Here is an 18,031-nt window from a genome sequence, read left to right as displayed (position 1 = left end):
ATATATAGTTATAGTGTATATTATAATTGTACAATTATAATATAATTATAGTATATAATAGAGTTGATAAAAATTTAAAAAAAAATTGTTTCCTTTGGAATATTTATATATATATAATATAATAAAAATCCATATTTTTTATCCATTTTTAAATCGAATATAATAGGCAATTTTTACAGTTGAATTCAAATTTACACAAACATTATGAAAAACCAATTTTTATTTTATTGATCTCTGTTTATATATTATATATTATTCATTTTGTTCCATTTTTCATATAATTGTATCAAATTTTGTAAAAAAAAATATTAATTGCGATCGATTTTTTTCTACATATTAATTAAATTATATTTTACATTAATTATAAAATTTAAATAATAAATATTAGGTTCGAGAAAATGAACTGAAAATTCTATCATTTTCATCCGAGAATGATGTATATATCCATGATATATATATTATGCCGAAATTGTAGTTCAATATTTAATATTTACTTAGATCATTCAACTATATCATATGTATTCTTTTTACATATTTTCAGTTGCAACTTTTATACGAAAATCTATTCAACAAATTGAATTCATTTTTTGAATCAGTTTCAAAAAAACATATAAAACGATTAAAACGATTAAAACGATGAGAAAAAGGAATATCTTTGAGCAAAATTTATAAATGACTTATATAATCAATATAAAAGTTTTATTATAAAAGTTATATTTCTATTTTTATTGCTACGTTTTTACTAAGATTATTCGTAATGAATATAAATATAATACGAATATAGCAATAAATATGAATACAAATAAAAATATAAGAATTAAGGAATGAATGCTCAATGGATTTCACAAATACAAATAATAATGATACAAATAAATTAATGTCTCATAAAATATAATATATCGTTGCAATCTATAGATACGATCTTTATCTATAGCATTAATATATTCTTTTTTAACAACTTTGAAAAAATATTATTATATAATATTATATATAATATAATAAAATATTATTATTATTATTACTAACAACACAACTGCAAATATATTTAACAATTTTTTTATTATTATCTCTAACAGATTTAAAATTAATGGTTTATCAGAAGAAATTAATAAAAAATATAAGATTTATAGGCTAATTAATAAATGTTAATGTTAATATATAAAGTTTATCAATAGACTGTCGGTAAATAAAATATTATTATAAATTCAATTTATAATTAATTTATAATTTCTAAATTTTTTCTTAATTTTCTCAATTGTATGTTATATGATATCTATTTGAATTAGAAATTTTATAGAAGCAATTTTTCTATCTTTATCTTATCTTTCTCAATACAACTCAATATTTGCAGTTTTTGAGTTATTAATATTACAGTTAGTTACAAATATTACATTATTAATATTACAGAGTTATTAATAATATAAAAAAAAAACTGTTGTTGCTTATATTTTCTGAAAAATCATGTAAGTGTATTTTTTTTTTAAATTGTATATTTATAATTTGATTCAATTTCAAAATTTTTAAACAATTTTATAGAAATTTAGAAAATAAAATCGTTGTTTTTAAATCATAATTGTTGAATTATATCATTGTTGCAAAAGAATGATATTTTATGACATATATTCAAATGTAAAAGCAATATTCGGGATCATATAAATCGATTGCAATCAAGCATAGAATTATTTATCTCTATAATCTTTGCAGAAACAATTAATTTTTGCAATAACAATTAATAGCTAATCTAAGAAAAAAGATAAGATTCTATTCTTTTTAAAACTTATTAAATGTTATTTTTAAATGTTATTATTAACAATTACAAAATGAAACGAAAAAATAAACATATTCAATTATAATAAAGATAGAGAATATATATATATAATTATATAATTACATAAAAATATAATTTATGTATATAAATTCAATGATGAATGAATTCAAATAATAATTGTTTTAATTTGTCCTCAAGTTATCGACGATTTATACATATTATTGTCATTACACGACAAAAAAAGAGCTGTTTCAAATCATTTCAGAAATAATCAGTTAAATTTCTAGAATACTCTATGTATACTTATACATGTATATATATGTATATCATACATTTACAATTGTTGCATGAACCTCACAGAAGTCAAATTGATCAATTTCATCGAGATTAATTATTTGTTTTCTGAAATATTAAAATCAAAAAATTTTCAGAAAATAATAATATATAAATACATTAACTATTATTGCATCTTTTTATATATTATTATATATTATTTGTTAGAAAATATTAACGCTAATTCATCAAAAATATTTATTAATAATTTATATGACATACTTATACCAAACGTGTAAAAATATCGTGTAAAATTTTTTAATTGGTTTATATATATATACATCATAATACAATAAAATGAATTATTGCGCATGTGCGCATAACTAACCTCAACATAACTAACAGCACGGACGATGACAAAAGCCAGTAGTGTTCGAAGTAACGTAGTTATTACGTTTGATTAAATATTCAAGAACGAAAAAAAAAAAAAAATAGTAATCATGTTACGGTTATTAAAAAAAGTTCAATTATCACGATATTTTTCTACAGCTACTATACCGGAGCCAGAAAGAAACCCAGCAATCCTTTATACAGGAGTAAGTAACATAAAGCTATTTATATAGAATGTTCAGACAAAGTAGATCAAAAAAAATAATACTGAAACAAAATACAGAAATGAATTCATTGAAATTTATTTTTTAAGTTATAAACAATTTAATTTAAATATTAATATATAAGATGAAATATAGGGAGAATGAAATAGCTTTGTTTTGCATAATTTTTGTTTCAATATTAATTTATTATAATATTTTATATTACAATATTATTATATATTACAATATATTATATTTATTTAATATTATCTAATTATTATTAATATACTAAACTGAATGAATGTTTTTTTTAAATATTTGTTAATTTAATAAATAAAATATGAAGAATGAAAATTGAAGAATAATAATTTTTTTACGATACATTTTAAGAGGATTTTGGATGAATTGATAGAAAATAAGAAATAATTCTAGAGATTAAAGCAAATTAATTGTTTAATTAAGATCTCTTTAATTAATTAAATTTAAATTGCCATTTTCTTTTAAAAATTATGCGAAAATTATTCTGCCTTTGATAAAATATTTTATCTAATTTATTTCGAAATATTCAAGAAATGTAAAATTTTATTATTTTCTTTTTATTGTCCTTTTTAGAATAAATAAATAAATAAATAAATAAATAAAATTAAGATTTTCTAAATTTTTATAGAATTTATATAAATTTTTTAATTTTATTTAAAAAAATATTAAATATTGCAATATTTTGAAAAATAAAAAATGGATCAGATAATTTAATTAAACAAAATCTTATATAAAATTTAATATTAAGACTCATTAAAATCAATAACAGAACTAAATGATTAAAAATTGTCAATATTATAAAAACTATCGAATGAATATTGAAAAGAGTATATAATAAAATATATAATAAATCATAATTACAAAATATTATAATAATTATAAAATATTAAATTTATAAAAAAAATAAAAAGAAAATACTGAGTGAATACTTGACAAAGCTTTATTTTATTATTAAAATTATATAGAAAAGAGCATATGGTCTTGAAATATATTAGATATTAAGATCAATATTATAAATAATTTTTTTCATTTATTTCTATTACATCGAATTTGTTTATTATCTATTACTAGTAAATTTTTCTCATGTGTATATATCTATGAGATATAATTCTCGCTTATCAACTATTTCTATAAACATATTGTAGCAATTTAAATTATAATGTATTAAAGTTACAATGATAATATCAGTCTCATATTTAATATCTATAATATCATTATAGATATATATATATAATATCATTATAATTAATAAATCCAGTCATTGTAATTTTGATTATCCAAAAGTTATTTTATATTTTATATTATATTTTATATTTTATTCATATCTCATATTTAATATTTATTGTTATAACATAAATTATGATTTCGATCACCGTAATGTTTATGAAACCAATAGATAAATGATTGCATGCTATTATATATGTATAGATTATAGATAAAATTCAATGTAGTAATAGCAACAATTTTTTACAAATATCTTGAAAACTAAATTATGTTGTTTATTAAAAAAATGTTGTTTATTAAATTTTTTAAAAATATTATAATTGGTATAATTATTAGATGCTATATCAAATTTTTTAAATAAATATTTTAAACTTTACTTTATTGTGATCAGAAACATATAATTCAATTGTTTGAATAATTAATTTGATTTAATTTATCAGTTTATATGTTTTATTTTGATAATAAAATGCAAATAATACCATTTGTTATTTTTTTCACTTTCATTTTTAAGTTTCACTATCACTTTTTATTTTTTTCCATTCTTCCAATCAGACTTTATCCAACAATCATGATTATATTTTTTAGACTTGAAAATCGTTACATAAAACTAACAGTATGACACATGAATTTTATCAGATTAATATTCATATTTTTAAAATAGCAAATCACAAAAATTCGTAAGATTTGAGAATTAAATTTTCGAGTTGCAATTACTTTTGAATAATTATTCTCAACATAGTCGTCACTAAATGAAGAAAATTCTTAAGAATAATTGTCATTCCTAAGTAATTATCAAAAGATGGATCAACTTCAATTTCAAAATAAACTATTTTAAATAAACTATTTTATTTTTTATTTCAAAATAAATTATTATATTATCAATAAACGTAACCTCAAAATATTAATTTAAAATGAAATATAAATAATTATAAAATATAAATAATTAAAAATAAATATATTGACATATATTGATATTATTATATTATGAATATATTATGATATGAATTATAAAAAAGATAATAAATAAGTCCGAAATCTAAACTGTAATTATTAATATGTTAATATATTTATATATTATTTATTTATATATTTTTACATATTTTTTGAGATACAAGATACAATTATTTACATATTAATAAAGCAATATTAAAAAGAAAAATTTAGTAATTTTATTCAGAAACATACACAATGTATCATATTTTTCTCATATGTAATTAATTATTGCGTTATAATGCTGCAATATGAATATTTCAAAGGAGTTCCTTTTACTTAACTTTGATACGTTACGTTAACGTTGATACGATAAATTGATAAGAGATCATAAAATTATTAAAAGTCTATACAAAGTCTACAAGATTCGCAATTCTAATAAACAAATCTAATAATTTTCTAAATCAGAGTTTTACTTAATTATTTATATTAAATTCAATATTCAAAATTTTTTTTTATCATTTTTTTACTTAATTTTTTTATTGTTTTCTCTACTAAGTTCATAAAGCTTCGAATAATTTACTTAAAATTCGTATATTTAAATAGATAATTATTATAATTATAGAATAAAATTTATATTTGTTAATGATTTTTATTAAAACAGAAAATTTAAAAAAAAAATAAAAATAAACATTATAAATCTATATCTTTTCTTATGTAATCTTAGAAAATATTTAACGATTTATAAATAAAACTATTATATATTATGTTTAAAATTTTTGATTATTTTGTTTTTATGATTTTTTAATTAATTTTAATATTGCAACATTATATAGATTTTTATTAACAACGAATGGCATCGATCAACGTCAGGAAAAACATTTCCCACGATAAATCCTACAACCGGTGAAACGATTGCGGAAATACAAGAAGGCGATGCTGTAGATATCGATTTAGCAGTAAAAGCAGCTAATAAAGCTTTTCAATTAGGATCACCATGGAGAACTATGGATGCTTCTCAACGAGGTGTACTATTAAACAATTTAGCTTCCTTGATGAAACGTAATCAAGCTTATCTTGCGGTAAAAATGTCCATTCATTACATATAGCATTACCATTCTATTTTATTCATGTATAAGTATAAATATAGATAAAAAATTGAAAATTTACATTCTAGGCTTTGGAAACATTGGACAATGGAAAACCTTATTCAGCGGCGTATGAATTCGACGTACCTAGCAGTATAGCCACATTGCAATATTATGCAGGATGGGCTGATAAAAATCACGGACAAGTTATTCCTATTGATGGAAAATATTTAGCTTATACTCGTCATGAACCAGTTGGTGTTTGCGGACAAATTATTCCGTGGAATTTTCCTATCTTAATGATGGCTTGGAAATTAGGACCTGCTTTAGCTACTGGTATATTTATTATGATACTTATCTTTTAAAAGAACTTTCTAATTTTTTTGATTTTAAAATATGTTATAAAGGATAAGATTTTGAACAATTATTTTTTATTTATGCAAACACTTAACTTAGTTTCAAGATACTCATAAAAAATTATTGTTACTTATATATTAAGTTACGCCTATACATATTCATTCGTCAATATATTGCCACTTATTTATTGTTTTTATAAATTATACATCACAGTAATAGCATCCAAAATATATAATGGGTAAATCAATTAAAAAATTTTCCATCTAAATTTCGATTGGCTTCTTGAAATATCTTATCCTCAATCAATATCGAGTTTCGATATTTTACAGATTTGCAGAATATAAAAATAAAATTTAAAATATAATATTAGATATATCAAAATTAATATAAATAATATAAGCATACCTTGATAAAAACTTGATAAAAATAAAAAAATAAAAATGATTCATAGGAAACGTCATAGTATTGAAACCTGCTGAGCAAACATCTTTAACAGCTTTATATGTAGCTCAATTATGTAAAGATGCTGGTTTTCCTCCTGGAGTAGTTAATGTTGTTCCTGGTTTTGGTAAAACCGGTGCAGCACTAGTCGCTCATAATTTAGTCGACAAAATAGCATTTACTGGTTCGACTGAAGTTGGAAAATTGATAAAACAAGGTGCTGCGATGACTAATTTGAAAAGGACTACATTAGAACTTGGTGGAAAATCTCCGAACATAATTTTATCAGATGTTGATCTTGATCATGCTGTAGAAACAGCTCATTTCGGATTATTTTATAATATGGTAGTATATTTTTTATCTTTAAATAAATATATTCATACATTTATTATTATATATTATATTTTTCTTTAGGGTCAGTGTTGCTGTGCCGGTTCAAGAACTTTCGTCGAAGATAGTATTTATGATGAATTTGTGCAGCGAAGTGCAGCACGTGCTAAATCTAGGGTCGTCGGCAATCCATTTGATTCAAATGTAGAACAAGGTCCACAGGTATTTAATTATTAATTTTTATAAAATTCTATAATTTCTATAAAATTTGATTTTTCTTATATCTTTTGTTATTTTATTTGTTATTCACAGATCGATGAAGAACAAGTAAATAAAATTATGTCCATGATTGAATCAGGCAAGACTCAAGGAGCAAAATTAGTTTCTGGTGGTACAAGGATTGGTGATAAAGGCTATTTTGTTGCACCTACAGTATTTGCCAATGTTAAAGATCATATGACAATTGCTAAAGAAGAAGTGCATATTAATACAAAAATTATTTCCACATATTTTTTAAAGATGCAATAAGCGCAATAGCTATAATGTAATATATTTTAATTACAGATTTTTGGACCAGTTCAACAAATTCTAAAATTTAGCAGTTTAAATGAAGTTATTAAGCGTGCTAACAATACTGATTACGGATTAGCAGCAGCAGTATTTACGAAAGATATCGATAAAGCAAATTATATTGTACAAGGACTTCGAGCTGGTACTGTATGGTATGTTATGTTATACAAAAATAATGCTTTAAAATAAAATATTTAACTTGGCTTTATTGATTCAAAATTTAGCAATTTTAATATGTTTTGCATTAAATCAATAATTGATTAAATAGTATATGTGATCTGTATTTTGAACATATACTATAAATATTCTGATATTCGTGAAGTTTTTTCACGAATCTAATGATGATACACGCGCGCGCACGAGTATATGTATATATACTATATATGTATATATATGTATATATGTGTGTATGATCATCATTATATATATAAAATAAAACAATAAAATATAATTTCTACTAGATACATTTAAATAGTGAAAATTAATTGAAATTGAAAAAGGTTATGATAAGAATCTTAAAAAATATATTAAACAATTTTTTTTAATTTTTTATTATTATAATATTACAGGGTAAATACGTACAATGTCCTCACACCTCAAGTACCATTTGGTGGTTTTAAGATGTCAGGACATGGAAGAGAACTCGGACAATATGGTCTCGAAGCATATACTGAAGTCAAAAGCGTTATAGTTAAGCTTAATCAAAAAAATAGTTAGAATTCGATTAAAATTTATTTTCATTCATTTTTTCTGAACATTTACGAAAATTTTATTTTCGTAATATAAATACTTAGAATTATTTTTGTACCGTGATATTATTTTCTTTAAAGTATATTATGAAATACTCAAAATTTAATAAAATAATAAATTTACATGTTTATATATTAAAATTTTTTAATTATTTATTAATTTTTACTAATTTTATTTTTAAACATTTAAATTTAATTAGTGAAGGTAGAAATTAAATATTTGAAATATTAATATATTTTTATATAATTTTTATTAATAAGAAAATGTAATTATTTTAAATTTAAAGGAACAAAATTCATGCACATAAGCGCATATATTTTTTACTGAATAACTTATAAATATAATCTTATTGTATAACTTATAAAAATATAATTAATAAATAATTTAATCTTTTTACATTTGGTTTTTGATAAAATTTTTACACTTTTTCAACAATTATGGAATTCATGAAATTTAAATATTTGTTGAAAATTTAAATAATTATAATACTATTATAATCAAAATGTTTTTATGTGTATTCACATATATGACCGCAGCCTGTAGGACATTGTCGATTACGACTGAACCATTCATTCATATGAACAACATGACCACCATGTGTACATCCTTGGCACCATGCATAAATTCCTCGAACAACCTAGAAAGTAACGATCAGATGAAACTAAAGATATGTAACAATATTATATAGAATAATTATGTTATAATAATTTTTTTTTTTTCACCTGATGACAAATTGAACAGAGTGCATGATGAGATGAATGACATCGATCACAAAACCATGCTGCTCGTTGTAATGGTTTCGTACAAGCTAAGCAACTTGCATGTATTACAGTTGATTGTTGATTTAATTGAGATACAGATGGAATCCAAACCGATTGAATAATCTATCAATACATATTAATATTATTACTTTTTTCATTTAAATGGTATTAAGAAATTTTAATTTTATCAATAACCTGTGTTGCTACATTCCAAAGTTTAAATCTTGCAAGCATATCTAAATATTCCAATATCCAATGTTCCTGAACAGCAGTTTCAATATTCAAATTTTTCCGCTTTTCTCCTAGCGCAATAAGAATTGATGCGGAAGTTTGTATATCTCTGAGAGCAGCATGATGTTTCAAAGCTTCTTCAATTAAATTCGTAGGATCCCAAAATTGTGGTTTAGGTATATTTGAAACTATTAATTGACTTGGTTGATCTTCGATCATTAACGAAGCACAATCCTCGTTAATATCCGGTGGATGATTTGGAAATTGTTCCGGTGGTGGAGATCTATCTTTAATTTCGTGTCGCAAAGGAAATGCTTCTTTGGATAATGTCCAATCATTATCATTATTTATTATATTATGTATGTAATTAGAAGTATATTCCATTGTCATTGGTTCAAATTCACTTTCTCCAAATAAAAAATCTCCTTTAGATGGCCCTTTATGGTCAATAAATGCACGTCTGTAACTATGTAAATACTTTCATATGAAAAAATTAAATCAATATATTAATTGTAATTAATACTATATAATATTTCTAAACCTAGGTAATTACCTAGGTAAAATAGATCCTATAGAATGTTGATTCTCTGGTGTTTCATCTGTCTCTGTTTCATCATCACCTCCACTAGTTGCACCTGTTACTTCTCCTTGTAAAGATTTTACATCATTTTCATGTACTTAAAAAAGATATTGCAAACATCGTTAAAAGTCTGTAAAACTTTAATTACTCATGACAATTATACCCAATATCTTATTATTAATGATATTATATTAATAAATTATGTTGATATTTTTACCTGCATTTGATTGTTCTATACTAGGTCCCATTGTAATTTGTGCTAAATTTAATGTATTCACAATATCTTCTTTAGAAGCAGTTGGCGGTGTTTTCAAAATAGTTCCCATAGGATTTGTATATAAAGTTTTTATAATATTCCATACTGTACTAATCTAGTTCAAGTTAATTTTTATATATTATTTTTTAATAGTTTGATATAACTTAAAGTACAATATTAAATGAAATACTACATACATCATTTCTACCGGCATTCCTAGCAATAGTTGCATTATGATCGCAAATTTCATTTAATCTTCCAGAAAGTAAATAGCCTTCTGCACAAGCTCTAAACCATTTTGGTTCTCGTGGCATATTTATAGCAAATCTATGCATAACACTAGATGCCATGCAAAATGTATCATTTGTTGCTGGTGTTTTTCTGTACATAAATGTTAAATAATATTTAATATTTCAGTTTAATTCAAAAACTCTGAGATAACAAAATTGAATTTTTTTAAAATTGTATTAAATTATCAGAATTTTATTAACCTCATTATATTAGTCAATTGTTTCATTGTAGTTGTAACATGAACATTTACTTTACAAGCATATGCAATATCTCCTTTTGGATTTAATGCAATACCTTGTGGATTTGCTTTACTCGCAGGTCTGGTAGCATCTTTGAATATATGATGATATAATGTACAATCCTGCATAAAAATATATTTTATTAATACTTTTCAATGTAAATAATATTTTATATATTATATATTATATATAATACTATTGTTACCCTGCTAGTTGATAAAAAAGATTGTGGATTGCCTCTCCATGCAACACCAGTAGGAACATCTTTATGTTCATTAAAACTTGCAAATGGTATGTAAGGTCTACGAATGTCCCATACATTTATACTACAATCTACTACAAGAGCACAACTGGATATATGATATTTTCTTTGAGGTCTCCATTTTATACGACCTACTGATGCAATTGTATGTATAATATAATCACAAGTAGGTTTACCTAATAAGTCCCAAACCTATATATAATTTTACATATATTAATTTTAAGCTAAAAATAATATTTAATAAATAATCTCTTGATTTGTAATATAAATATAAATAATTATAATATTAGTTTTATGGTTACCTTTATGGTTTTATCTCTAGAAGCAGTTGCAAGCCAAATTGTTTCAGGATGCCAATCACAAGCAAATATGGGACCACTATGTGCAGTAAAATGTTGAAAATAACGATCTGGTTTTCGTAAATCCCATTGTTGTACATGTCCATTTTCAGAAACAGCAGCAAAAGTATGAGGTGAATGAGGACAAAATTGTACATCTCTCACTGATTCAGTATTACTAAAATTAATAATATTTTTTAATACTTTTCAATAAATATTGAATTTCAAGAAATATATATTGAAATATTTTTAAATACTACCTATAAAAAGTTCTAGTAGCTTCTTTTATTCTCAAATCAAAACATTTCATAGTACCATCTTGGGAACCTGATATTAGCCACATAGGTTCTGTCATATGAAAACTTACTTTATTTACAGTTCTTTTATGATCAATAAAAACATGTTCTTGTTTAGATCTGGATGATTTATTTAAATTCCAAACTACCACTGCTCCGTTTGTAGCTGCAGTTGCTAATATATGATCTAAAAATATAAATATTAAACATTTTTTTATTTTTTATTTGGTTTTATTTAAAAATAAATTATAAAAGTAATTATTCAAGAAATTGAAAAGAATTAAAATCATAAAAAGAAAATAAAAGCATGAAGTTTACCATCAATGAGATTCCAAGCAACATCATTACAAGAAAAATTTAAATTTAAATTTTTTCCAACACGTAAATTACAAGCTTCTTCAAATCTATCTTCTAATAAAGTAAATATTTTGAAAACTGTAATATAAAATAAATCAGCTATTAATCATATATATCATATTTCTTTATATAATCATTTCTCTTTCAATTAATTTTTCATTGAGTAACTTACCATTACGTCCTGCTATAACAACTTGACTATTATCTTTATTAAGTGCTAATGCATTTGCTGGACCTTCTTGTGTGATGCATACAGTTTTAGAAATCATGATGAAATTTTTTTACTTTTTAAGTAATCACAATATATTATATATCAATTTTCATTTAAAAATTATATTTCAATTTCATATTTCATAAAGAAAAATTTTTAATTAATAATCTCAATAAATATTAAATAACTTATTTATAATTTGTATTATTAATAAATTTATCATATAATAACAGCAAAATGAATATAATGTTAAAACTTTCTAAACATTTTATTCAATTCAAATTAATTCAAATCAAATATTATAAAATGCTTCTTTTTCTTTCATTATATATATATAAACATGAAATATTTTGTGTATACAATTCACATCTTTATTCATAATGAAAAAAGAGAGGCAATCTCAATATAAAAATATATCAAACATTAAGAATGATAAATATTTTATTGCATTATTTTTCTTTTTAATATAATAAAAATAAAATTAATATGCGATATAAAATTTAATAATGTTATAAGCAAGAATATTCATAAAGATATGAGATTTCTTTTCATACTGAATTGTAAGAGAGCGCTGATGTATACAAAATAAACTTACATCATTTCTTGTTCATGTTTCTAATCTATATTATTTTATTTGTTAATGCTAAACCATATATATGTATATAATATCGTATGCGCACGAAAATCGATTTCCTTAAAAGTATAGTTAAAAATTGTATGAATCACTGCAACAAGTTGCTATCAGTAATAATGCATCAAATGACTTTAAAATGATTGTATATTCTTGTTGTTAAATTAATATTGCAAAATATATGTTATAAATGATTATTTTATAAAAAAATCAGAAACAATAAAAAATACATTATACTTAATTTTAATTCTTAATAAATTGATAAATATATTTATTTTGAATAATAAAAATTAATTTTCGTAATCTTTGAAGTAAATTTAATATATAATTAAATCTCAATAATATTTTATTTAAAATATTTTTTATATTGTTTAATTAATATGTTAAGAATCATTGCCAATCTATTATAATTTATTATATAATATTAAAAAAGATTCAAAATAATTTTATCGATATAATTCTTTGAATGAATTATGATGTATTCAATAAATAAATGATATTTTTTTATAATCTATAATCTATTCTATGAATAAGTGAAAGTTTATTGAAAATACTTTGCCACATGCAATTCGAGGTCAATCGTTATAGTTAAAATAATCTTTAACATGTAAGTACAAATAATTGTAGTAATCGAAGTAATCTAATGATTAATAGATATCATAATACATAGCAGTTATCATCCGTGAGTAATATTAATTTAATGTAAGATGGGCGGAAAAAATTGTAAAGGACTTCTACCAATAAATTCTAATACTTTACCAGGCAAATCAACAAAAACAGGTGCGAATTAAATTTCTTATTTTTATTTTAAAACTCTTCTATTCATGATTACATATAATAGTTATTTATTGATATATTATTATTTTATATAAAAATCCTATATATATTAACAGATAAGATATTATAAGAAAAAACTTTTTTATCTATATTTAATTAAAAATTTTGAATGTGAAAGAAATTATATATAAAATTTAATGTCATAATTTTTACGTACAATATACATATGCAAAATATACATATTAAATAAATGTGTGTATATAATTACGTTACATAAAAATAATATATATTATTTTTTTTTTATTTTCATTAGATTCTATTAAAAAATAAATGAAAAGTTTTTATATTTAACAATAAACAATTATGACATCAAAATAAAAGCAAATTTTATTTCGTTTTATATTATTAAATCTTGATATAATTTTTTATTTTTTTAAATAATTAAAAAAATATGTGAAGAATAATTAGAATATTTTTTAAAAATATAGATCGTTCTCTCTAATGTTATATTCTTGTAACGGAATATTTTTATATGCAAATGCAAAATTTTTATATTTAGAATTTTATTATTTTTTGTTGTGCTATGAAATCAATATCAAAGTTATAATCTATATATAAAATAAATATTTTATAAAAGTTTAAACAAGACGAAATAATACGAAATAAACCACCTTGAAGATATGTGTTTATATGTTATGAAACGATGTATGAAATTGGCGTATAATGCAATTTTTCATGTTCATTTAAAAATAAATAATAAAAGGTTACACGAAATGCAACCTGAAAGAAAAGCTCTTATTTGTAATGTGTGTAATAAAGAAGTAGCCGAAATTAGGCAATTATATAATAATGCACAATGTTGTTGCAGTTGTGAGTTAATGATTTTTTATATACATCTTAATAATATAATTTAATATACAGAGACATATATATATATTTTTTTTTCTTAATTACATGATTAAATGAATATGTTAAAAAAAAATTAACGTACATAATAAAAAAAATTAATTCATTTTCAAATATAAGTTCCAAATATAATTTTAAATATGAAATATTTATATTTATTTAGGTAAACCAGAAAAATATGATTATATTGAAGATGTGGTGTGCATGGAAACAGATATTAGAGAAAATGAAATGAAACTCTTGCCACTTGGACAAAATGGAGGAAAAATCTTATTAATTAAACAAAAAGGACAAATACATGCTATTGGTACAAAATGTACACATTATGGAGCTTTACTTCATACAGGAGCACTAGGAGATGGAAGAATAAGATGTCCATGGCATGGCGCATGTTTTAATATTAAAACAGGAGATATAGAAGATTATCCAGGATTAGATTCTTTACCTTGTTTCCAGGTATTTAATGAATAAACATAAAATAAACAATAAAATAAAATATAAAATTTGATGAAATAGGTAAACATAGATACATCTGGTTTTGTACACGTGAAAGCAAATCGCAAAGATTTAGAATTCAGTAGAAGGGTAAAGAATATGTGTGAACGAGATCCCAATAACACTAATACTGTTATAATAGTTGGAGGTGGACCAGCAGGTGCAACATGTGCAGAAAGTTTGCGACAAGAAAATTTTACAGGAAATATTACTATGATTTGTAAAGAAAATGTATTACCATATGAGAGAGTAAAGATATCCAAAGCTTTTGATATAGATATTGAAAAAATAATTTTAAGACCAAACTCATTTTACAAAGAGCACAAAATTGAAACTAAATTGGATGTAGAAGCCATAGGTAAATAAATATGAAATATATTTTTTTTTAAATTTCAAATTTTATAATATTAATATATTATAGGATTAGATACAAATAATAACATTCTTCATTTAAGTAACAATGAAAAATTAATATACAATAATTTATTTATTTGTACTGGAAGTATGGCCAGAATACCTGAAATACCTGGTGTTAATTTATCTAATATCCATATATTAAGAAATAATACAGATGCTCAAACTATAAATTCAAAACTGTCACTTGAAAAACATATGATAATATTAGGATTAGGTTTTATTGCTATGGAAGTTGCTGCTTTTTGTGCAAAAAAATGTGCATCTATTACTATTGTTGGAAGAGGTAAAACTCCTTTACAACCAGTATTTGGAACAGATATTGGTAATAGAATCAAGCAGCAATTTAAAGATGAAGGTAATATATTGAAATATACTTAAGTATTTTATTATTATATTTAAATATCAAATTAAAATGTTAAAATAAATAAATATTATATTTTCAAGGTATTAAATTTATATTTGAACGTAATATTACACAATTTGTTGCAAAAAAAGATGATAGTACTGCTGTAGGTTCAGTTGTACTTAATGATGATCAAGTTCTTGTTGCCGATATAGTAATTATTGGAATTGGAGCACAAGTATATACTGAATGGATAAAGCAGTCTCCTATTGAAATGCTACCAGATGGAACCATTAAAGTGGATAAGGTAAAATAACATGCAGTAATGAATATTTTAAGCATTAATTTTGAGATAGATTGAATAATAATGTAATAAATAATTGTATGTATAATTTTAGTATTTGAAAACAAATGTAGAAAATATATATGCCGGTGGAGATGTAGCTTATGCACCTTTATTTGGTTCTGATGAAATTTCAGCTGCAATAGGTCATTATTCATTAGCACATTATCATGGTAAAATAGCAGCATTAAATATATGTGGTAAAACTACTGCTTTAAATGCTGTACCATTTTTTTGGACAACATTGTTTGGAAAGAGTTATAGATATGTGGGTACGTTATATTTTTATATTTAATAATGAAAAAAAAAATAAAATATATTTACATTATAATTACATTACAATTATTTTAAATTATACAGGACATGGAACACCAGAGAAAATTAGAATTTATGGTTCTTTAGAGAAATTAGAATTTTTTGCATATTATATTAAAAATAATAAAGTTATTGCTATGAGTAGTATTGCGGCAGATCCTATTGTATCAGATTTTGCAAACTTTCTATACGAGGGAAAAACATTGACAGAAACAGAAATTATTAGAGATCCATTTAATTGGATAAGAAACAAACCAAAGGATTTACATACCAGATTTCGAAATGAAATTATTGTAAATCCATGAATCAAACATATATAACAGAAAAAATTATTCAAATGGAAAATTCAATGAAATTACTGTGCTAAGACCTTAATATTGTATTCCATTATATATATTTCAATTTTTAATTTTACAATCTACTTTTTTTTCAGTTTGTTTTATTAAAAAAAATTTTTAAAAATCAAATAATATTATATAATACTATATATGTTGATATTATTCATATTGTATATATAGAAACTTTATTTAATACAATTCTTTATTTTTAAAATAAATAATTATATATATTTATAAAATAAAAATTAATCCCATACATTAGCTATTTTTAAATGATTTAACCGATCTGAAATAGTTACTTTTTTGTTAAATTTTTCATTTTTTTCTTGTCGCCACTTATTTAACTGAATCAAATAATTTTGTTTTCTAACTTCTTTCATATGACCTTGTGATTGTTCGATAGTAAGATAAGGATGTCTCAGTATTAACATATTTTCTTCTTCTCTTTCAAGATCGTTTTTAAAATCCATTATATCCTTGAAAGTGGGTTTTTTAATTTTACCATATTTCCTATATTTGATATAATATTTATGTATCATTAATAACATTATTTAAATATATAAATATATAATAAGCATAATTTTAGTTTGTAATATTACAATGAAAAATTAAAAATAAATTTTTTTAAATAATATTTTTTACGTAATAACAAATATATTATGAAACACCATTTTATTTTATGTTTTTGCATCAATTGCAATATCACAATATAAAAAAATTACCGAATAATTAAAACATAACCTCAAAATTTTATTGGAATGGATATTTATACATACCCACGATATCTATATGGGATATTATGAACTTTATACAAAAATATATTTGTAATACGCATCTTTATTATAATTTCGTTTTTTTTTTTTTTAATTAAATATATAAATTTTCCTTAAATTCAATCACACAAAATACACGTTAGACATAATTCCTTTTCGAGTGACTTCCAATCTATATTGGGTAATATTATGTAAAAAATTAATTAATTAAAATTTCAAATAAAATTATTTTATTAGCATTGAATAATTGATTAATAATATAATGCGAAATGGTAATTCTAATATTATTTTAAATTAAATTTATAATTATATAAAGCAGTTAATTATATTTTTGAATTAATTATAATTTTGAATTTCGAATAAAAATTAATGACTTCAGCTTTAACTTTAACTTAATTTAAAGATTTCAAATACTCCAGAAATAAATAAATTTTTATTTATATAATAAATAATAAATAAAACTATTATAAATATTTTAATTGTAAATAACAATTAATTTTTTAGTTTA

At 21.8% G+C, this 18,031-nt stretch overlaps 4 protein-coding genes across 5 annotated transcripts; 2 read left to right on the top strand and 2 right to left on the bottom strand.

The window, feature by feature from the left end:
- Positions 1-2,427: 2,427 nt before the first annotated feature.
- On the top strand, positions 2,428-8,351 carry LOC102679706 (aldehyde dehydrogenase, mitochondrial). The gene is made up of 8 exons (XM_006620042.2): positions 2,428-2,637; positions 5,664-5,909; positions 6,005-6,251; positions 6,724-7,058; positions 7,128-7,265; positions 7,356-7,520; positions 7,608-7,765; positions 8,183-8,351. The coding sequence occupies exons 1-8, from the start codon at positions 2,542-2,544 to the stop codon at positions 8,328-8,330; spliced, it is 1,533 nt and encodes a 510-aa protein (XP_006620105.1). The 5' UTR covers positions 2,428-2,541; the 3' UTR covers positions 8,331-8,351.
- Positions 8,352-8,715: 364 nt separating this feature from the next.
- Positions 8,716-12,541, bottom strand: LOC102679840 (GATOR complex protein WDR24). Its single transcript, XM_006620043.2, has 12 exons — positions 12,147-12,541; positions 11,936-12,052; positions 11,582-11,804; positions 11,286-11,499; positions 10,927-11,175; positions 10,683-10,843; positions 10,389-10,572; positions 10,153-10,306; positions 9,909-10,032; positions 9,320-9,821; positions 9,086-9,247; positions 8,716-9,000 (listed from the first exon to the last, which is right to left on the bottom strand). The coding sequence occupies exons 1-12, from the start codon at positions 12,241-12,243 to the stop codon at positions 8,872-8,874; spliced, it is 2,316 nt and encodes a 771-aa protein (XP_006620106.1). The 5' UTR covers positions 12,244-12,541; the 3' UTR covers positions 8,716-8,871.
- A 779-nt stretch (positions 12,542-13,320) lies between these two features.
- On the top strand, positions 13,321-16,964 carry LOC102679962 (apoptosis-inducing factor 3-like). 2 transcript variants are annotated; one of them, XM_006620045.2, is made up of 7 exons: positions 13,321-13,596; positions 14,663-14,955; positions 15,016-15,352; positions 15,416-15,766; positions 15,856-16,061; positions 16,153-16,369; positions 16,458-16,964. In XM_006620045.2, the coding sequence occupies exons 1-7, from the start codon at positions 13,524-13,526 to the stop codon at positions 16,715-16,717; spliced, it is 1,737 nt and encodes a 578-aa protein (XP_006620108.1). In that variant the 5' UTR covers positions 13,321-13,523; the 3' UTR covers positions 16,718-16,964. The 2 variants fall into 2 exon arrangements, with proteins under 2 accessions (XP_006620108.1, XP_006620107.1); XM_006620044.2 differs by lacking the exon at positions 13,321-13,596 and adding an exon at positions 14,098-14,463.
- Positions 16,907-17,704, bottom strand: LOC102680181. Its single transcript, XM_006620046.2, has 2 exons — positions 17,527-17,704; positions 16,907-17,260 (listed from the first exon to the last, which is right to left on the bottom strand). Exons 1-2 carry the CDS (start codon positions 17,583-17,585, stop codon positions 16,996-16,998), a joined length of 324 nt encoding a protein of 107 aa, XP_006620109.1. The 5' UTR covers positions 17,586-17,704; the 3' UTR covers positions 16,907-16,995.
- Positions 17,705-18,031: the final 327 nt, after the last annotated feature.

Source organism: Apis dorsata, unplaced genomic scaffold (genome assembly GCF_000469605.1).
Source record: "Apis dorsata unplaced genomic scaffold, Apis dorsata 1.3 scaffold_470, whole genome shotgun sequence".
Taxonomy (NCBI): domain Eukaryota; kingdom Metazoa; phylum Arthropoda; class Insecta; order Hymenoptera; family Apidae; genus Apis; species Apis dorsata.
This window is presented reverse-complemented; position numbering and strand designations above follow the sequence as displayed.